The 23,264-nt window shown below is 43.7% G+C and overlaps 1 protein-coding gene across 1 annotated transcript in view; it reads left to right on the forward strand.

Annotated features, from left to right (window-relative positions):
- Positions 1 to 23,264, forward strand: part of LOC133389707 (multiple epidermal growth factor-like domains protein 6) — a 57,833-nt gene that overhangs the window by 2,984 nt on the left and 31,585 nt on the right. Inside the window, exon 3 of the mRNA XM_061637732.1 lies at positions 21,245 to 21,376. Within this exon, the coding sequence (XP_061493716.1) occupies positions 21,245 to 21,376 (132 nt within the window). The remainder of the gene's footprint in view (positions 1 to 21,244; positions 21,377 to 23,264) is intronic.

Here is a 23,264-nt window from a genome sequence, read left to right on the forward strand (position 1 = left end):
TAAAAAAAGAAACTGGTCTAGGTTTCTTTCCTTATTAATGTAATTGTTGCTAATTTCCAGTCAATAGAAACATAAGTAGTTTGGTACATTTTGCATCCACTAGCACGTTGGAAAAGTGTGCACACTACACCCCGTCTAATCTGATTGCCAAGTGAACTCCCAAGTTCTGTCCTCAAAAGAAATTATGTAGCTGGAAGATAATTACATGTGCAATATCTAAATTGCTCTAGTTTCACCCTGGCCCTACAAGTTCTGGGATGTGTTTAATGGTTGATGGTTTTCAGAATTTTAAAGAGAACTGTTTAGTTGGGGTGGGGGTTTATTGCCAGAGATTCCATTGACAGAAATTAAGAAAAAATGAAAAAACAAGGAGGGAAAGGGCACTTGTTAATACAGGCATACCCCGCTTTAACGTTCGCAATGGGACCGGAAAGTATACTTTAAGTGAAAATCTACTTTAAGTGAAGCAATTGTCTTCACTTGTACTGCACGCAATCACCACTAGATGGCAGCGGCGTCATGCCAATAAAGTGTACGTTATTGCGAAGTGCGCGAACGTTAAGCAGGGTATGGGGACGTATGGAGCATGTACGTTATAGCGAGGCGACGTTAAGTGAAGCAACATTAAGCGGGGTATGCCTGTAATAGCCAACATGGGGGGAAGATATGGTTGACATATGAAGCTGGCCCAATTAGACAGTTGCCAGAGTCCACCTACTAGGAATCAGAGATGCCATCTCGGTTCTCACTTGGTGCAAGACACCCTTAAGACACTGTTGGTGGGTATTGTCTCTGAACTTACTAAGCCATCCACAAATAAATGTATTTCACTGCAGTGGTGGCTGGTGGCTCCATGTCAGTGCTGAAGTACCTTGGACAGCTCCCTAAAAGTTTGGGCTAAAACCTGGAGCAGATCCCACTGCCCCAATGACATGGAGTCCCCAGCTGTCAGTGTTACACATATTCTAATATGATAGCTCAGGAGGGTCTAGTATGCCCCCTTAATTGATTATCCTCTTGCCCTGCACTGGCACTTTTCTAGGCCAAGATGCCAAGGGCTCCCAAAAAGCTGAAGCCAGCTTTGTACACTGTGGAGCATACAATCTCTGCCTCTGTATTCCCCATGCACCAGAAGCCATGATCCAATCTCCAAGCCTCCCAACAGATAACACTCAGGATATTGTTAAATTGTCCTTCTCAGTCTTGTGGGCCAGAACTTTGCTTTTAAAAACCGTTCAACTGGAAAGCTTTTTCAGGATACCAGGTTCTGTGGTTCTGTGGCGAACATTTGAGTTAACGCCAGTTAATGCTCACCATTTGTTAACAGAGCAACTTAGTGAGAAGGCTCTTCAGCTTCTGCAGCTGCCCTCTGGCTTGGTGAAATATGGGTCTATTGTGTTCCCTCATCGTTGAAGAGCCCGTGGTGTTACCGAATTGGAGGGGTGATAACTTGTCTTCGGTCACAGGCCATTTGCTGTGACATTCCAAACATCTATGAAGTTAGCAATCTATCAGCTTAGTCTTTGACTGATCTTTGCAAATGATTTATTTTTTTTAAAAAAAAAACACCCTGAAAGCTTTGTTTCCACATCTTAAGTTTAATTAAGAAGCAAAGCCCTTCATCTTAAGCCATGCCTGTCTCCTTCATCTTCCTTCTACAGTGCACTGTGCTCATATCCAAAACCCACCATTTGTCCTTGTGCAATGGGACCGTTAAAGCTTTCTGTGCCACCTTTGATTTATTTCACTCACTAGTTAAGGTGCAACTGTCTTTGCAACTTCTTTTGCCTCCAAGTTAAAGGGATAAGGTCAAACAACAATGCAAAGAAGGTAGCCCCCTTTTCCCTCTTAGCTAAACAATGAATCATCCCTTTGATTTAAAGACTGGCCAGTAATGCCTTGTAATACACGGGTGACACTGCTGGTTTCTTCCAAAGGTTGCTATTAAAGCGGTCGGGTGATGGCTGGGTTCCAGGTCCTCTGGCAACGCAGGACGACATAGTATTTCTATTCAGGCCTCACGGTGCAGAGTGATGGAGAGATCTTCTCCTAAGAGAGAAGTAAAAGGTTTGGAGGGGAGCACAAGACTGGCGCATAATTGAGACAGAAATTGATTTGCTCTAAGGCTTAATGCTATTAAAAGCTGCTGGCTTAGGGAGGCCACTCGGCATGAATGAAAAAGCTTTTCAAAATTATTGATAAGGGATGATGCAACCCATCTACAGAGGACTTGTCAACAAGCAGGAATAAAATTAATGAGTCCCCTTTGTTCCGTTAGCATGCAGAGGGCACCAGCCTGTAGGGTGAGTTTGAAACACTGATGCAAACAGTTGCAACATTTATGAGCTCTGCTCATAGCCAGGGTTTACTTGTACTGAGGAGTTTGAAAGGCACAAAAATGGCTGATTCAGCTTCAGGACAATAGCAGCCACTAACGCTTGTATCTAACACAGAATTAGATGTTGCAAGAGCGTATACCTCTTCTTTCATCTGTAACAGTTCCTCAATACATGATGTGATGTGACCATGCCCAGGGTTACCCCCACCCCTATTCAATTCCCTTAAATGCTATTTGCTGGGGATGGACTGCTGTGATGTCACATCATGTATTTTGCATTTCTAGATGTTGCCAGGAGGCTGGGAGGAGGAGTATGAGGTGTGGGGGTGCTGTATTCTTAGACAGTTCTAATCTAAGTATGTGCATGAGAGAGCACATGTGCATGCATGAGCATGTGTGTATGCCCGTACAAGTGCCTGCATGCCTATCTGAAACATCTACACCTGGCCTTCTCTTCACCACTAATAAATGGTTAATTTAAAAAAAATCAGTGCTGGGGCTTTTACTTACCTAGAAATATTTTGCCATGTCAATGCAACATTGTTGGCTTCAAAATACCAGTATGTGTGTCCTTCCCCATATTAATCTGTATTTTTTGTCTCCAAGCAACATTTGATGTTAAAAAACAACAACTGTTGCCAGTAATACATTTGGAATGTGTCAATGACCCATTTGCAAATGAAGTCCCCATCTGGAAGCACCCTTAATCTGTAGTGTGAACTGTGGTTATTTAGAGGTAAGGAGAGTATACTCTGCATTATGTCCAGACAATGATGTGTGTTGTTATTGCTCCTTACAAGTTGGACCTGCAAGAAAGGGTGCTTCCACACTAGGTGTTGAATTGTAGCCATGGCATTTATGTTCACTGTTTTAAAAAGTATGCCCTTGAACAGTTGCTAGGAATTGCAGGTGAGGGGAATGATGTTGTGCTCAGGTTCTGCTTGCAGGCTTCCGAAAGACTTCAGGTTGGCCATTGTGACAGCAGTTTGTTGGATGAGATGGCCTTTGTCCTTGCCCAGCAGTCTCTTCTTATGTTTTTTATGTAGAATTGTCATGCTTCATTCACTCACATTTTATGCCATCATTCAATCATTGGCTGTGTTTGCGCATAACGCTAAGCCAAACTGTAGCTTAGCGCAAACACATGGATGTTCAGGCTCCTAGGGAGGTCACAGCCACTGTGCTCTTCCACAGTTGCTTTTTGCTCACTGCATCACGGCAGCTAAGCTAAGGTTTATCATCCAAATCAGGGATCATGGGTAAACACTCTCTTCCTTATAACCATGAGCTATAGCCAAGATTTGTCTTCTCCAGAAATAAAACCGTTTGCATAGTCCCAGTAAGGCATAGTTCCAGTGGAGCCTAGTGGCTCCAGTGTCAGTGGGGCAATGAATCCACTCCAGGATTTAGTTGAACTTTTAAGGAGCTGCTGCCTAAGATGCTGAAACTTATTCCCCAAACAGGTTGCATAGTTTGGCTCCCTGTGATGTGTGAACCGGGCCAGTGTCATCCTGTATTTTCCCTGCAGTTGTTCTGTCTTCTATTGCACTGCTGAAAGTCTGACTTTTTGTTTTAGGAGAATGGAAGTGCAAGTTTAGATGCCCTTGCCACTATTATTCTGCCTTTTTCAATGATCAGGGTTTCGACACAGATATTAACATTTCAGGCAGGTGATTCTCTTACAGCTCAGCACACATTAATCTTTGCTGGAGGCATAAATTTATTACCCTGTTTATTTTTTAATTCATCTTCTAATTTGCATTAGACCACTATAATTTTTTAACAAAATAAAAAATAGCAAAATACCACTTAAATGCAAGCATGTTGTATTAAATATAAAATGTTAGCGAAATACCACTTAAATGCAACTCTATATTTTTTTTTCTTTAAGGGATAGAGGAAATACCCTTTGGGGGTCACACCATTAACTGTATTGCTAAAACGACATTGACCAGAAAAGGGGTTTTGTTTTTAATCTTTTTTTATCATTCTTTTAATGAGCAGGAAAATTCTTTTCCAGGCATGCACATGTGTGTGTTTGTGTGTCAGTGAAATATTATTTGTAATGTTATTTGTAATGCTAAATATAATGGACATCCAATGTTCCATGGCTACTAAGCATGCCCGATCCTTATTGGGCTGTTTTTTAGTCCCCCTTTTGCAACTTTAATCTTGTTTTTAAAATACTTTTTATACATCTGCAAACCTCTGGGTTACCTTGAGCACGCTGATACCTTCCTCTTGCTGATAAATGGCCCCTTCTTGGATACAGTGCTGTTGACAGTCTGGGGGTGAATTCATCCTCTGTAAGAGTGACATTGAGGTTCCACAGTTGAGGCCTAGCATTTCAGAAGGCTCCAGAACTGCACTCCGGCCAGCCTTGGATCAAATGGAGTCAGTAAGGGGGCAAAGCAAACCAACAAAGGGAGGTTGTTTTTTTCTTCCACATCCCGTTGGCTGAACCAACTGTTCTTGTCAGGCACTCTAGAGGGCACCCAAAGGCATTTGTTTAGCTGTTGGCTGCACCAAAGGTTCTGTATCTGTGATGGTAGGGCTTGCTTGGTTGGGATATGGCCAGCAGGAAGGAACAATGTATACCTGCCAGCCATGCCCAGAGGACGTAGAAGAGAAAGAACAGATGGCTTAAGCCAGCATCCTACATCTCGTGCTGCAGAGAGAGGAAACAAGCCAGAATAATATACTACGTAAAGGAAAACCTTAAACAGAAGTCAGCAACTTTCAGGATCTCTACTCCAGAAATAGTTTTCATCATAGCGTCATCTCTTTTTTTTCATCTGGTAGCCCCAAGCCATTGATCCAGGGAGAAAGAGAGCGGTCAATGAGGGCAGGAGGAATCCTCCCTTTTTCTGACTTGTGCAGATGGGGTGTGCGTGATTGCTGACAAGTCGTTGCTTGTGGTCCTGCCATGGGGTATAAGGTACCGTTACATTTCCTCACATAGTGATGCAAATTTGTATCATGTTCCCATTATCCCCATTTCTGATTGGTTGCAGATGCATGCATAGTAATGTGTAGCTCATCTCAGGTGCAGATGCTACCTTTACCTTGTGGCAGCTTGCACCATATGTTGAGTTTGTCAGTGACCTCCATGCATTGCACATCTGCCTTGAGCCACACAGAGTCACGTATGAGTGAGAGAATGGAGGATTGCAGTGTTGGATAAGATCAAAAATACAATAAGCCCAGCTCTGTCTCTGAGAAAAGGCAGCTAAATAAACAGCCATTTTCTCCAGAAAAGCTCACAAGCAGTGTCTGCTTGAGAAGGCATCCATTTTATGTTTATGCCTGGCATCCGGTAATCAAAAGTATGCTGGTTTTGCTCGTGGACATCCCATTTGTAGACACATTCCATGTGTCATAACTAATAGCCATTGATGGACTTGTTGACTGTGAGTTTTGTCTAATCCTTTTAAAGCTGTCTCTACTAGTGACCATTCCTGCTTCCTATAGGAAAAAATACTTCTGTCCATTCATTATGATGTTACTGCATCATAATGTGTCCTAACTTTTAGACCCACGATGGAGAACCTGCAAATGTTGCTGAACTATAACTCCCATCATCGCTGACTATGGGCAAGACTTGCTGGTACAGATGAAAGTTGGAATCCAATAATATTTGAATGGTCACAAGTTCTCCATCCCTCCTTTAGACCGCAAACAGTCTTGCATTTGCAATGCCATTAGTATTTTCATCAGTTTCCATTGTGTGCCCTCTTGGTTGACTTTCCCCTTCTGCTAAGCTTAAGCAGCAACCATGGATTACTTGCAGAGTACATGTTTTATGGGCAACGTGCCCCAATATGCATTCCATTGCATCTCCATTTGGAGCAGGGGCCGCATTTTCTTCTGGACAACCTTCCAGGGGCCACATGCCAGTGGTGAGCAGGACCAGAGGCAAAAGCTGGCAGAGCATCTAATGTAAGTTTTACCAATATATGTAGTTTCACACCTATCTCTGATCTCCCTCTAGGCAAGCCAGAGGCATTATCACAGTTTAAAGACACATTCCAGCCAGACAGGAGGGTACGAAGCAGGGCTGGTGAGGGTTGTAGCCTGGGAGAAGGGTGTGGCTAAGAAAGAGTCCTGAGGGCCAGGTAGAGAGGCTTGGAGGGCTGCATCTGTCCCCCAGGCCTGAGGTTCCCCACCCCTGATTTAGAAGATCTCATATAAGGGCTGGAAAAGACTGCTAAGCCACGATTCCCAAATTGTGTACCAGGTCACACTATTGTGCCATGGAAGGATTTCAAACGTGCCTTGAACAGTTAAATCATCATGTTTTCATACAGAACTAAAGTGACTGGTTCTGCAGCCCCATTTGCAGGCAGTGATATGGGGGGGGGATTCCAATTATTGAAGGATGGAAGTGTCTTCACTGACAGATGCCATTTTTCTTCCAGAAGCCCCTGCTAGAGTAACATTACGTCTTCACGTAGCATTGCTGCAGGGGCCTTTGGGGTAGCAGTAATCTCATCCCTGAAATTTGTTGGGGGGGGGCATTGGCCCTCAAGTTCAGCACCCACCCAGCCCCAAATTCAAGGAGAATTTTCAGCTCAGCTGTGTTTTGGACGCATCCACCATTTCCTGCCATGCTTAGGGGAAACGTCCCCTCCCCTCTGCCAATATATGAGCAGTGGCATCACCCTGAAGATGTAACCTTGCACTGGGATTCTCTGGTGGTGCAACTTGACAAGCGTCACAGTTGTCCACCTCTGAACCCCGACTGAGCAAAGGGAAGGACAAAATGCAGTATTAGGAAGCCACCTTATCCTGAGTCAGACCACTGGTCCATCTAGTTCAGTGCTGCCTACACTGACTGGGAGCAGCTCTCCAGGATTTCCAGCCCTATCTGGAGATGCCGGGGATTGAACCTGGGACCTTCTGCATGAAAGCAGATGCTTTGGCCCCCTTCCCCCAAAGGCAAACTATTGAAAGCTGTCTCACAGTGCCCAGGAAGGTGGGTGCCTGTTGTCCCGGCAGCTTATTGAGGATAGACAGACAGACAGACAGACAGACAGACAGACCATATCTAGACAGACCATATCTAGACAGACCATATCTAGACAGACCGACAGACCATATCCAGACAGACCATATCTAGACAGACAGACAGACCATATCCAGACAGACCATATCCAGACAGACCGACAGACCATATCCAGACAGACCATATCCAGACAGACTGACAGACCATATCCAGACAGACCATATCCAGACAGACCGACAGACCATATCCAGACAGACCATATCCAGACAGACCGACAGACCATATCCAGACAGACCATATCCAGACAGACCATATCCAGACAGACAGACAGACCATATCCAGACAGACCATATCCAGACAGACCATATCCAGACAGACCATATCCAGACAGACAGACAGACCATATCCAGACAGACCATATCCAGACAGACCATATCCAGACAGACAGACAGACCATATCCAGACAGACCATATCCAGACAGACCATATCCAGACAGACAGACAGACCATATCCAGACAGACCATATCCAGACAGACCGACAGACCATATCCAGACAGATCATATCCAGACAGACCGACAGACCATATCCAGACAGACCATATCCAGACAGACCGACAGACCATATCCAGACAGACCATATCCAGACAGACCGACAGACCATATCCAGACAGACCATATCCAGACAGACCGACAGACCATATCCAGACAGACCATATCCAGACAGACCGACAGACCATATCCAGACAGACCATATCCAGACAGACCATATCTAGACAGACCGACAGACCATATCCAGACAGACCATATCCAGACAGACCGACAGACCATATCCAGACAGACCATATCCAGACAGACAGACCATATCCAGACAGACCATATCCAGACAGACCGACAGACCATATCCAGACAGACCATAACCAGACAGACCATATCCAGACAGACAGACAGACCATATCCAGACAGACCATATCCAGACAGACAGACAGACCATATCCAGACAGACCATATCCAGACAGACCATATCCAGACAGACCGACAGACCATATCCAGACAGACCATATCCAGACAGACAGACAGACCATATCCAGACAGACCATATCCAGACAGACCGACAGACCATATCCAGACAGACCATATCCAGACAGACAGACAGACCATATCCAGACAGACCATATCCAGACAGACCATATCCAGACAGACCGACAGACCATATCCAGACAGACCATATCCAGACAGACCGACAGACCATATCCAGACAGACCATATCCAGACAGACCGACAGACCATATCCAGACAGACCATATCCAGACAGACCGACAGACCATATCCAGACAGACCATATCCAGACAGACCGACAGACCATATCCAGACAGACCATATCCAGACAGACAGACAGACCATATCCAGACAGACCATATCCAGACAGACCGACAGACAGACAGACCATATCTAGACAGACCGACAGACAGACAGACAGACCATATCTAGACAGACAGACAGACAGACCATATCTAGACAGACAGACAGACAGACAGACCATATCTAGACAGACAGACAGACAGACAGACAGACAGACAGACCATATCTAGACAGACAGACAGACAGACAGACCATATCTAGACAGACAGACAGACAGACATATATTGATTGATTGATTGATTGATTGATTGATTGATTGATTGATTGATTGAAAACAACAGACAAAAGAATCCTGAAGAGATGCTGGCACTTCCATACCCACTTACCACCTTTCAAACAAAGTTGGCAAGATCAGAATACAGCGTGCAAATTAAGCAGTTTTATGTGAAATAAGCATATTCGCATAATCATTCCCTTTGGGTACTTTTATTCTGAGCAAAGACTTGGGATATTCTTGGTGCAAACGTATGTGTGAGTGTGTGTGTGTGTGTGTGTAGATTGTAGGTTTTTGGGGGGAGGGAGTTGATACTGAATTTACACATGTTAGTTTATTTGTGCAAAACGAGAACGCAAGACTTGCCCGTATCAACTTTGCTCTGTCCCTTACAGAGGGGCCTGGTACAATCTCAGCCTTTGTGTTGTATTAGAGCAATTCTGCCAGCAGCAAGAGAGAAAAGCTCTGCTTCGCAGAAGAGTTTCCAAACAAACAGCCTGTCAGACTGGCTGTGGCTGTTTGTTTTATAATGAGACATTCTGAAATGTTGGAAGAAGACAGCTGATCTATCACGCAAATGATTCCATTTGTTGCTTTCTAAGAAAACAAAAAACCCCACACACAATTCGAGTTGTGTTTTGATGGTACATATTTCTGGGTCCAAGTTGTTTTGTCAGTCATGATCAATATACAAACACATGTGTTTGTGACTTGAAAGGATGGCCTATCCAAAGTCAGTTTCTTTTCTTAATTTTCCTTGAACTGAGTTCCAAATGAATTTGATATGTTCTTTGATATCTTGTAATTGGGCTTTATGGTTCATTTTCTCTTTTCTGTCTCGCGCCAGCTTGTCACAGTAACATTTATGACAAGGCTGCCCTCAGAGTTGCAGTTGTAAGAACAGAGCACTCAGTGATCATGTCACTGGGGCATGTATATGCCCAGCAGGAAGGAGAGGACTGGCCTGTCAGGAAGGCACATTGTGGATTCAAATTTGGGCTTAATTCTCCCAGACAATAGGAGGAGGTGGTGAACCTGTGTCTGGACTGCACCACTTCAAGACTGCAGACTCATACAGTTCCATACACATTACTTGAACCAGTTACCTTCACATACAAAACTAGGATCTGGTCTGCACATGCAGTAGAATGAGATGGTAGAGTTATGAGGTGGTAAAATAGCCTGTATCACTTGAGACTGCAGGTAGAAATGCCATTTTTAATGCATAAACGCTGTTTGCAAGTGATCAGTCTGAGTGGGAATCTTTTGCTCTGATGCGTTAGATCAGGGATTGCCAACCTTTTTGGGCCAGTAGACACGTTTAGAATATTGAGAAAGTGCTATGAGTACAAAGTGGCTGCCATGGGAGATGTGGCATAACATAAAATGGCTGCTGTGTGGGCATGCCATAACATAAAATGGCTGCCACATCCAAAACAGCAGAGAAAGAAGCAGACAGAATGGTGCATGCGTGCTCCCCCCATCATTTGCTGAGAGTGGCTACCTACTCTGTCCTCCTATAATTATGCCTTATGCCATTATAAATCAACAGTCAGATGCAGAATACACCTCATCACTTTTTTTAAAAAAAAATGCCTATGTGCAACTTCAGTGATTTTTCTTTCATGTTAAACTAAAATACATTCTTCTTTACAGCCTGCCCCCCGGGTTTGTATGGCAAGGACTGTGCTTGAGGTCAAAATACCCAGTCGCTGTCATGCCTCTGATTTTCTCTCTTTTTATTAAAATTATAGATACACCAAAAGCTTTGCAGCTCATTAACCTCTCTATGCTTTCTAAGAACTTTTGCCCTGAACTAACACTGACTAAGCATGTCTTTGTGGCTCTCAGATGTTGACTCAGAAACTGACCCCTCCCGAGTCCACTTAAGTAGGCTTGGCATTTGCATGGAAATGAAAGCTTCTCCTCACCCCATTGAATTTCCCGCCTCTGATGCCTCCAAGCATGGAGCGATGGGGGTTGGTTCTCTGCTTCCCCCTCTGACTGGTGGGGGTTGTCTGCCTGCTTGAGTGTGGGAAGCTGTGGGGTTCTCAGCTGGGAAACATCAGGTGAACAAGGTGGCACCTCCAGCGCTGGCGAGGGGGCGTGTCTAATGGAGCAGTCTCTTAACAGGGCAGTGTGACAGTTCAGGTTGCACTTCAGCAGGGGGGCCAGGGTCGGAGGGAGTTGAGCTATCAGTGACAGGAGTCTGGGCATGCTCTCCTCTCTGCTAGACCCTTCCCCCAGCTCATCCCCCCAGTCCTCAACATCGGTGTCGCCCTCGTTGATGCCTCCCCTCCCAACCTGTATCACAACAGACTGCTTACAGCAGTGCATCTGTCAAAATCAGGCTGCTTGTGATCATGTGATTGGACAGTGCATATGCCCCAAAGGTGGGACCAGAATAGCCTGCAAGAAAAGATTTTAAAGTTTGTTTCTTAATTTGTTCATATACTGGCCCATCCCAAGGAATATTTTGGTAGTAAACTAACATTGGTTAAGCACCTTATTGGAGGTGAGAGGCAACCACCAAGTTTTAGTTTCTCTGGCTGTATCGTGTCATTCCTAAACTAGTGGAACTCTGTTCTGTATCATTGTGGAGTGTGAAGCTGGGAAGTATGGAGAGAAGTGTCACGAGAATTGTAGCTGCAGAAAAGGTGGAATTTGTGATCGTCGTTCTGGGAAATGTACTTGTCACCCAGGCTGGATTGGGGACCATTGTGATACTGGTAAGAAGTCTGGTAGCAATGATTTTAACTTTATAAAATGCCCCGTAATAATCCCTTTTCCTAAATATGGGTGTTGCTGTTATCTGCAATGAAGTAACATTTCAGCATTCACTTCATTTTGCAGTGATGTGCAGGTGCCACAGACATGTGCCCTCCCTCTCCCTCACATCTTTTAGCTCATGCAGCAAGCCTTAGGAACTCTAAGGCCGCAGTAATAGCACCACTCACACTGGAGCATTTCCATTGATTTTTAATAGAACTTCAGTAAGACTCTGCCTTCATAAATGGTTTTAGGGTTTCCATCTTAGGGTGCAATCTAAACTCCCACACAGAAACCCCACCAGTGGGGCTTTGCAGAGCGGCAGGGCCACAACCACTTCCATAGCCCTGCTGCTCATGGCAACCACAGTGGAAGGTGAGGGGCAGGAAAATGGGCCTGACGTCATCACACTGTGGTAGTGAAACTGGCTTGGGATCCAATGGATCCTAGGCCAGCTCAACGCCATCCACTCCCTGCCCTTGGGACGCCCAGGTTAAAGGCTTTCCACTGGCTCCTGCCAGCTGAGCCAGAAGAACTGGGTGGAGGGATACCTCTGCCTAATCCAGATATGCACACATCCCAGCCCAGCATAAGGTGGGGGGGGTTGGATTGCTCTTTTAGTGTACTATACCAATTAATGGATCAAATGTCAAGGGTCGGTCTGCATTCTCTGATCTCTTCCTGTCCTTTCAGGTATGGAGACTCCTGTATTCATTTTTTTCCTTACAAGGTATGACTTATTTCCTTTTCTTCAAATCCATCATCTAAATCGTTTCCTTTACATTCTCTCTCTCTCTCTCTCTCTCTCTCCCTCTCCCTCTCACTGTCCCTCTCTCTCCCTCTCTCTCTCTCTCTCCTCTCTCTCCCTCTCTCTCTCTCTCTCTCTCTCCCTGTCTCTCACGCTCTCACTCTCGCTCTCGCTGTTTGGCATAATAGATAATGGTGTCCTTGACTTCAGTTTCCATCTCTTTCCTAAATCTTGGTAGCTCACAAATAGACCAAATGCTCGTGGTCCATGCCAATTTCATACAGCTTCATTCATAAGTCAATTCCATCCCATTTCTGCATTAATGTGTGATTTTTAAAAAGTACACAAAAATTCATATATAAATACATCTTTAAAGACATATCTTTGAACATATTTTTTTCACAAAATACACATTTCTAAACGTATTTTATCTGAATGTACATATTTCTAAACATGTTATCCTAAAACAGGAATGTTTAAATGCATTTTGGTTCATTAACAATAACTAGAGAAGTGTGAATTGCAAAGGATGATTACATTCGAATCTACACTAGTACAAGAGGTGTTTGGAATTCACAAAGATAAAATTCTTCAAGTGCCCCTAATAGACCCGGAGAGTCTGAAAGTCTTCCTCTGTCAGTGGAAAGCATCTAAGCCCCAGACCTCATCTTCATGAGACATTGCAGGAATTAAGAATTCTCACCTTTGTCATCATATATTTGTGCCAAGATTTGTTGTGTCTACAAGCTTTAGAACTAAGTGGCTTAGATAGGCTTGGGATGTATCACAGCCCTTGGATGATAAGGGAGTCAAAGGTGTACTAAAGAACGATAAGGAGATTGCAGAGAAGCTAAATGAATTCTTTGCATCTGTCTTCACAGTGGAAGATATAGGGCAGATCCCTGAACCTGAACTAACATTTGCAGGAAGGGATTCTGAGGAACTGAGACAAATAGTGGTAACGAGAGAGGAAGTTCTAAGCTTAATGGACAATATAAAAACTGACAAATCACCGGGCCCGGATGGCATCCACCCGAGAGTTCTCAAAGAACTCAAAGGTGAAATTGCTGATCTGCTAACTAAAATATGTAACTTGTCCCTCGGGTCCTCCTCCGTGCCTGAGGACTGGAAAGTGGCAAATGTAACGCCAATCTTCAAAAAGGGATCCAGAGGGGATCCCGGAAATTACAGGCCAGTTAGCTTAACTTCTGTCCCTGGAAAACTGGTAGAAAGTATTATTAAAGCTAGATTAACTAAGCACATAGAAGAACAAGCCTTGCTGAAGCAGAGCCAGCATGGCTTCTGCAAGGGAAAGTCCTGTCTCAGTAACCTATTAGAATTCTTTGAGAATGTCAACAAGCATATAGATAGAGGTGATCCAGTGGACATAGTGTACTTAGACTTTCAAAAAGCGTTTGACAAGGTACCTCACCAAAGGCTTCTGAGGAAGCTTAGCAGTCATGGAATAAGAGGAGAGGTCCTCTTGTGGATAAGGAATTGGTTAAGAAGCAGAAAGCAGAGAGTAGGAATAAACGGACAGTTCTCCCAATGGAGGGCTGTAGAAAGTGGAGTCCCTCAAGGATCGGTATTGGGACCTGTACTTTTCAACTTGTTCATTAATGACCTAGAATTAGGAGTGAGCAGTGAAGTGGCCAAGTTTGCTGATGACACTAAATTGTTCAGGGTTGTTAAAACAAAAAGGGATTGTGAAGAGCTCCAAAAAGACCTCTCCAAACTGAGTGAATGGGCGGAAAAATGGCAAATGCAATTCAATATAAACAAGTGTAAAATTATGCACATTGGAGCAAAAAATCTTAATTTCACATATATGCTCATGGGGTCTGAACTGGCGGTGACCGACCAGGAGAGAGACCTCGGGGTTGTAGTGGACAGCACGATGAAAATGTCGACCCAGTGTGCGGCAGCTGTGAAAAAGGCAAATTCCATGCTAGCGATAATTAGGAAAGGTATTGAAAATAAAACAGCCGATATCATAATGCCGTTGTATAAATCTATGGTGCGGCCGCATTTGGAATACTGTGTACAGTCCTGGTCGCCTCATCTCAAAAAGGATATTATAGAATTGGAAAAGGTTCAGAAGAGGGCAACCAGAATGATCAAGGGGATGGAGCGACTCCCTTACGAGGAAAGGTTGCAGCATTTGGGGCTTTTTAGTTTAGAGAAAAGGCGGGTCAGAGGAGACATGATAGAAGTGTATAAAATTATGCATGGCATTGAGAAAGTGGATAGAGAAAAGTTCTTCTCCCTCTCTCATAATACTAGAACTCGTGGACATTCAAAGAAGCTGAATGTTGGAAGATTCAGGACAGACAAAAGGAAGTACTTCTTTACTCAGCGCATAGTTAAACTATGGAATTTGCTCCCACAAGATGCAGTAATGGCCACCAGCTTGGATGGCTTTAAAAGAAGATTAGACAAATTCATGGAGGACAGGGCTATCAATGGCTACTAGCTGTGATGGCTGTGCTCTGCCACCCTAGTCAGAGGCAGCATGCTTCTGAAAACCAGTTGCTGGAAGCCTCAGGAGGGGAGAGTGTTCTTGCACTCGGGTCCTGCTTGCGGGCTTCCCGCTGGCACCTGGTTGGCCACTGTGAGAACAGGATGCTGGACTAGATGGGCCACTGGCCTGATCCAGCAGGCTCTTCTTATGTTCTTATGTTCAAATATTGGATGGCCATCTAGAGTCATCCAGCACTCTAATGTACTTGATGACTTCCCCCCTACCTATTTTTCTTTCTAGAATCCATGAATGCTTCTGCCCCCCCCTTTTCTGCATCGTACATTCAGGATTGCTTCTCAGTTCCCAGGGGTCTAGATTTTCTCAGTGAATATAATTCATTACAATGTAGATCTATATAATGCTTTGGAAGGCTTTTTATTTCAGATCCACAGCCTGACATATTAGATCCTGCAAATAATTAGGGTCATCATTATATATATATTTTTGCACCATGTAAAATGCTTTGTCTTGTTTCTTCTTTCTCGCAACCTACTGAGATCGCCTGGCTTTAAATGAGAGGCAATGAACCACCCCGTATATACTACTGGTGTATCATCAGTCTCTGTATTAGTAAAGTGGGAGAATGAATTGGGGAAAGGGACAGGATAGGAACTTCAGTAAACCTACATCAGGGTGAGCAGAGGGAGTCGAGTACAGACCCCCAATCTTGCTAAAATACTTGGGGGGGGTCAAAACAACCCAACTTCTCCCAAGCTAGAGATGTGAAGGGCCAGGAAAAAAACTAAAATAATTTGGGGGGAAAGTTTTTAATTTTTGTGGGGTTTTCCTGTTGTTGTTTTTTTCAGGGGAAAAACAAAAATCAGGGGAAAAAATGCTCCTGCTGGAAGGGCAGGATATAAATCAAATAATAAATAAATAAATAAAATGAAGAAAAACTCCCCCACCCCCATTTTTGGGTTTTTTTCCAGGCCTTCACATCTCTGTCCCAAGCCCCCCAAAACTGATGGAGCCAAGGACTGCACATGCAGCAGAGAGCAGCAGACATGTGTTAGTACTCATCCCATAGGGGTTAAGAGCAGTGACCCACTATTTGGTTCCATTCATTCTGAGGCCTAAAGTAGAGAGAGATGTAGGCTTGGAGGATACTTGGCAGGGGCCTCCAATCCAGGTGGAAAGAACCGGTCATGGAGGATACTATATAATTTCGATCTCAATTCTTTTATCTGCAAAATTTTCATGAATCCCAGCCTGTTCCCTATATTAGCAAACTGATGTGTATGCATGTGTTCCACAGAGAAATTCTGAAGACTCAGAGGTCTGAAAAACACCTAAATATGATTGTGAGCATTCACATACGTGTGCTGAAACTCAAGAGTGTAGTTGACCAGGGTCTTGGGATGTGTGTCTTAGACCCCTTACTTTTTTGGGAGTCAGGTTCCAGCAGAGTCAATCAGTGTGAATGGGGAGTGCCACTGAGAAGAGTCTTCTAACTTGGTTCCTTGTCATTTCCTGCTGATTGGAGCCAATCAGAGTGAAAAAGAGTTCATATTAGTTCCTACTTCAAGAAGCCAAGTTGTACAGAGTGAGAATTCTGTCATTGCAGAAGAAGAGACAGTGAATCCTGATGGCTATCTGCTTCTACTTCCATCTATGCCATCTAGCAGCTTGGAAGCAGCAGGAGATAAGCATGTAGACACTGAATTCAGTAAAGGACAGTCAAATAGTGATGGTGTTGATGCGGTCTGATGACATAGACAAGGTGCTTGCGATGATGTGGCCAGCAATGTGCCCTCTCGACCCTTGCCCTTCTTGGCTTATTAAAGCTTGCCGAGGGGGGTTGACCAAGTGGATCCAGGGTGTGGTCAATGAATCATTGCGGGAGGGAGTGGTTCCAGCATCCCTGAAAGAGGCAGTGATCCCACCGCTCCTGAAAAAGCCCACCCTGGACCCGTTGGTCACACATACCCCCTTCTTAGGGAAGGTGATTGAGAGGGTTGTGGCGCAACAATTGCAAGTACTCTTGGATGAAACAGATTATCTTGATCCATCCCAGTCTGGGTTCAGGCCTGGTTATGGGACTGAATCGGCCTTGGTTGCCCTGATGGATGACCTTTATCAGGAGTGGTTTAGAGTGGTTCCAATCCTATCTCCAAGGTTGTTTCAAGAGAATAGCATTGGGTGATTGTCTTTCAGCCCCCTGGCAGATGTGCTGTGGGGTGCCACAGGGTATCATATTGATCTGCGTGCTGTTTAGCATCTATATGAAGCCCTTGGGAGTGGTCATCAGGAGATTTGGGGCAAAGTGTCAGCAGTATGTTGATGATACCCAGCTCTATTTCTCTGTAACATCTGAATCGGGAGAGGCCGTGCAAGCCCTGGACCACTGCCTGGACTCGGTGGTGGGCTGGATGAGGGCCAATAAACTGAGTCTGAATCCTAGCAGGATGGAGGCGCTGTGGGTTGGTGGTTCCCAAGTTCAGATAATTGGTCTGTTGCCTGCTTTGGATGGAGTTTTACTCCCTCTGAAAGAGCAGGTCTGTAGACTCGGGGTGCTCCTGGATCCATCTTTGTCACTAGAGGCCCAGGTGAACTCAGTGGCTAGGAGTTTCTTTTACCAGCTTCGGCAGGTAAGACAGCTGCAGCCATTTCTGGACTGGGATAGCCTGACCACTGTTGTCCATGCACTGGTAACCTCCAGGCTGGATTACTGTAATGCGCTCTATGTGAGACTGCCCTTGAGGTTGGTCCAGAAGCTGCAGCTGGTGCACAATGCGACGGTGAGACTGCTCACTGGGGCAGGGTATCACCAACATGTCACCCTGCTGCTGAAAGAATTGCCCTGGCTGCTCATTTGCTACCGGGCCAAGTTCAAGTTTCTAGTCTTGGTGTACAAAGCCCTATACAGCTTGGGACCAGGATACCTGAAAGACCATCTTATTCCTTATATATCCAGTCGATCACTGCATTCTGCAGGTGAGGGCCTCCTGCAGATACCATCAGGAGGTCTGTTCTGCACAATATAGGAAACGGACCTTTAGTGTGGCGGCACCTACCCTGTGGAACTCCCTACCCTTAAATATTAGACAGGCGCCATATCTTTTCAGCACCTATTGAACTTCCTCTTTCAACAAGTCTTTTAAGTTGAGACCTCATCCCAGTCTGCCACTATGCTGGAATCACTTTTTAATATGTTTTTAAACCCTTTAAAAAAATGTTTATTAACCTTTTTTTAAGATCTCTTCACAGCTTTTTGAAAAATATGTTTTTAAAGTTGTTTTGTTTTAATGTATTTTAAAGTCTGTTTTTATGATGTTTTAAAGTGTTTTTAGTGCTTTTATTTGCAGCCCTGGGCTCCTGCTGGGAGGAAGGGCAGGATATAAATCAAATAATAAAAATATATATAAAAATTTAAATAGATGCTGCAGGGAAAGGGGGAAACAGCATGATTGGAACTGCAGCACATACGACAGCTTAACCCCTCCTCCAGAGCAATCTGAGTAGTCTGTGCTCATTAGCCCTTGGAAGGAATCTTCCATTGGTGCCACTGTAGATTTTCTCCCAGAGCTAAAAAAATAGCAGCTTTAGGGAAGAGATTTTTGACAAGACTGTGGCATGGGGGGACAATGTTTAGCCACCCATTCACTTGAGCACAGCAGTCCTGACAGTGGAGACTGGTGTTTCCGATGCCAGTGGAGCAGTGAATCTGCTCTGGGTTTTAGTCCAAACTTTCACGTTCAGACTAAATCCCGGAACAGATTCAATAGCCCACTGACATTGGCGCCACCACTCTTCATTTGGTCCTGATCCTGTTTCCCAATGATGAGTATTGAATTTGCACACTAACTGCTTGCTTGTGTCACATCCAATTTGACTAGAATGGCCTTCACAGATCTGGTGCCTTTCAGTTGTCATGGACTAAAGCTCCCATAATTCCTGACCATTGATCAAGCTGGTTGGGGGTGATAGGAGTTGTAGTCGCGAATATTGGGGGGGAAGGGAGAGCTAGGCCATGTGCTAGGAGAAAAAAAACTAGCCAAAAGGAGGGAGGGAGCATCTCTTCAGCCTCTCTGGTATATTCTCTACTTAACTGGTACATGTATGTTTTCACATGTGAGAGACTCTAGGGAGGAGCCCTCAAAGAACAAATTGCTCTGGCAAACAGCTTACTTCCTTAATAGTCCAGAAGCAGTCCTGTGATTTTGCAAAATAATTTGATACTCAGATGGAAATTTCTATATGAAAAGAGGGCCAGTCAAGAAAGGAGGATGACTAGCATGCTTAGGGTAAACTTTAGGTGCCTGGTCTCTGGCTGGCTTCTCTGAAAGTACTGCAGTATGATTCCATTTCCTGGCCTTCATCCACCCCATAGATATATCATTCAATTGCATGAAAACAACAACATGCTGTTGTGTTGAGTGCTTCTGTCCACTTTTCTAGTCAGCCAACCATGCCCTCCGCAGACCTCCATTCCATTCCCCATCCAACATGTTTTGGATTTCTTTTTCATTTTTATCCCACAAGTTCGCATCATGAGTTTGATCAGTCTTCATTGGGCTGGTTTTGGAGTTGTCTCCCCACCAAATCCTCCACTTAGGAGTTTTTTCCAAACATTTTTATCACTATTATTTCTGAAAACCTTGGGGTTCCCCAAACCTGTGAATACCTCCCTCATGTCTGCGGATGGTGCAGTTTCGGGTACATTAGCAACAGTACTCACACCTGGACATTGGGAATGAGAATGTGACTGTCATAGTGATATGCTCATGAAATCTGATGGCAGCCTAAAACAATAACCTGGAGGAATGAATTTAACTGTTTGAAGCTCTAAAAGCCAGTAATAAGCGTTCACTTCTAACATTAAAATTGTTGATCTTTCCTACAACTAAACAAGAAAGTTAAGTTTGAGAACTGAGAAGCAAAAAGGACAAGAGTGAGATAAGAGACTGAGAACTCAGGTTGACTATTCAAGAAATAGAATCAAAGGTTTTGTGACTGATGAGGCAATGTGAGTGAAGAAACTGGGGGGGGGATTTGTTAGACTTAATTTTCCCCCCTGTTGGTATCATTGGGAATCCAGCTGCAAATTATGGCGGATTAAGCTGTCTACATAGTCAAATATTTGGAAAACAGTAATCTTTTCAAGTATGTTAGCATAGTGAAACAACTAGCTATACAAAATGGCTTGCATGTGCAGGATGGATTCCCCTAATGAAGTTTGAATTTCCCCTTGCAAGGAAAATAGCTGCTCTGACAGTGGAACAGTTTCCATGCCCTCGATTTTTTAATTGTCAACCAATGAACATGAGTGATTGTAATCTTCATAAATTTATTCCTTATGGCAGTTAGACCCAGTTCAGATTTAACAGGAAACCATGGATTCCCATTACATCTGCCCTGGACCTTATTGAGATTTTTCCCTAATGGAACGTAAAGGGTGCTTCCTGTGTGCACATGGCACTTTGAAAATCTGCTGTATGTGATTTTCCCCACTGCCTTTTCAGATTCATTTATCTTTTGCAGCACGCTTAGAGCTGGTTAACATATGCACATTCAACACTTGCTGACTGACACATCAAGCAAAGACTCATGTGTGAGTGGCCCATTACAAACAGGACTTTCATATCACTTCCAAAATGATATTTATCAGCTGAATTGGCGAATATGTTCAGATGTAAATTGTCATGTATTGTAATCAAGAGATAAGAAGCCTTGCAGTAAACTTGCATGTGTGAACCAGTTCCTAAGCAACCTGGTGGAAAAATTAATGCTTTTCCACAACATGTCACTGGAAACAAGCAATTTAAACGTACAGTTGTATTTGTGGTGGCAAACAGCATGCACAGCATAAACCACAAATTTTAGTGTGGGCCCCCAGGACAGAGAGAAACCCAAGAAAGAAACTGCATAAACATTTGAAACTGACTTGAAGCTTTAAGGTATCTGTGGAGGAGAGAGTCACCACGCATATGTGGGAGACTCTCCTGAGTTTATTATTTTAGTCGATTTTCCTTGACATCAACCTATGACTTTCTCTAAGTGACAAGAAAATTGCAACTGGCCCTTGACAGTTGGGCACAAATTGACTGAACAAAACAAAATCAAACCACAAAGTAATCCCCAAGCAAACGTAATAAACCTAGAGTCCCAGAGGGCAGCATTCTTCTGCAGGCAGTGGTCTTATTGAATAAATTCTGCCCCGCTCTTTGTTTGAGCACCGTGTTTACCAAGACAAATGTAATTCAGTGGTTTACATTTCCTCTTCCCTCAGCTTGTCTGCCAGGCACATATGGGGAGAACTGTAACCAAGTATGTCAGTGCTCTGGAAAGAATGAAGAGTGCCATCATGTCACTGGCAAGTGTGGCTGCCTGCCAGGTTACTATGGAATCCGCTGTGACCTTCGTAAGTGTCACTCTCACTTCATCGACATTCACGGATAAGCATCTGCTTGATTTGTTAGGACCAGATTTCAGCATTCTGTAGTTTTAAAAGGAACTTGTCTTAACTATGATGGAACCTTTCCCAGGTAATGCAAAACATTTTTTATTTAGTGTCTCAAAATACTTTGGCCATCTGATTATATTTTTAATATATGTTCTGGCAGTCTGTCTGATGCACAGGTGGGTGATATTTTGGAGTTAAACATCATTTGGGATATGTTTGGGCCATCATATTTGCATCCTTAAGCCAGTGGGAAGACTGGACGTAAACCTGACCTTGGGTACAAATCCTTGGTCAACAGTGGACTCACTTAGGCCATGTTGTCCACCCTCAGTTCTTCATCTGTAAAATGGAAATTATTAAGCATTTACAGGGATTTACATGTGGTACTGCCATCACTAAATGATTTCATTTAAATCCATGTGGTAAATAGTTTTTATTTGTGTGTGTAGGAATACTCCATTCCATGTTGGCAGCTGATTTTGGTCAAATCAGATAGTGTGCATTTCCAGCCACATTGCAGTGCAGATGGAAATGTGTATTCACAACCACTGTCTTGGTCTACATATGTGGTGTCATGCATAACTGTACTTGGATCAGGTTCAAGGTCTATGAGCACTTTGCTTAAAAACTGCTGTAGAAATACTTTTTTAAAAAATCTGAGCAACCCAGGTTGATAAAATTTACAAATCTGTGATATGGAGAAATTTACAAATGACACAGGATTATGGATTTAAGAGATACAAGCTGCAGGTTGCCAAGCGCAAGCTTAGTATGTATTTATGTGCATATTTATACTCTATCCATCCTTTTTCACTTTAAACCACTCTAAACCACATTAAGCCTATGGGACAGGGTGGGATATAAATTTAAATAAAAGGATTGATTTATAGGTGGGCAGAATTTACTGCAAAGCATATTCTGCTGGGGAAACGACTCCTTCCCAATTATCCATTAACAATTTTATTAGTGCTAAAAGCATTAATTGGTGGATGGGTATAATTAATCAATCAGGCTATTTATCACAAACTTTAAATGGCTGTAATTGATTATATCTGCAGTAAAAGGGTTTCAGTACAGATGGCATCATGGAAAATAAGCTGGGTGCATCTTCTTGATTTAGGGCATATGCTTGACATGTTTTTCTTTACTGAGTGACATTGGTGTCAATTGATATTTGTTTCCGTTAGTGAATATGAGAGCTGGGAATTGTAGCACTTTGAGGTCAGCACCCTTAACAAACTACAGTTCCCAGGATACTTTGGGAGAAGCCATGACTTGTGATCCTGCACTGTGATCCCCCATGAAAAGAGATGGTCTCCACTGGTGACCTGATGAGCATATTTGTGATGTCTATTAGCTGTAGTTTAATGCAGGGCCCTGATGTCTATTGGCTGTAGTTTAATGCAGGTGTCAGATAACATCTCCACCCTGGAACTGTACTCTGGGAAAATGGGAGTAGTCCTCAGCCTAATGTGCTCCTTCCTTTGCATGGGGAGAAGTCAATAATAATTAAATGAAGAGATGACAGAGTCAGAATCTCTCAGACCCTAGAAAATAAACCTAGATTTTAAGGGAGCTTGCAAGGTCTGAGAGAATTTCAATGTGGGATAGCCCTGTTTAGTTATTTTCTTTTCCCTGTGGTGAGAGAAGTTTATTAATTTTGGTTTATAGACCACTTTTCTGTTGTAAAAGGGCTTGGCAAGATGGGCAGAGAACAGAAGCAAATAACCCAAAAGTAGGGTTGCCATATTGCCCAGTTAGCTGAGTTTTATTCAGATTCTAGCCATGCTACCCGGTGCCCACTTAGCCCATTAGGTGGCCCAGATTCCCAGCTTTCATTTTTTAA

This window comes from Rhineura floridana, chromosome 7, assembly GCF_030035675.1.
Source record: "Rhineura floridana isolate rRhiFlo1 chromosome 7, rRhiFlo1.hap2, whole genome shotgun sequence".
NCBI lineage: Eukaryota > Metazoa > Chordata > Lepidosauria > Squamata > Rhineuridae > Rhineura > Rhineura floridana.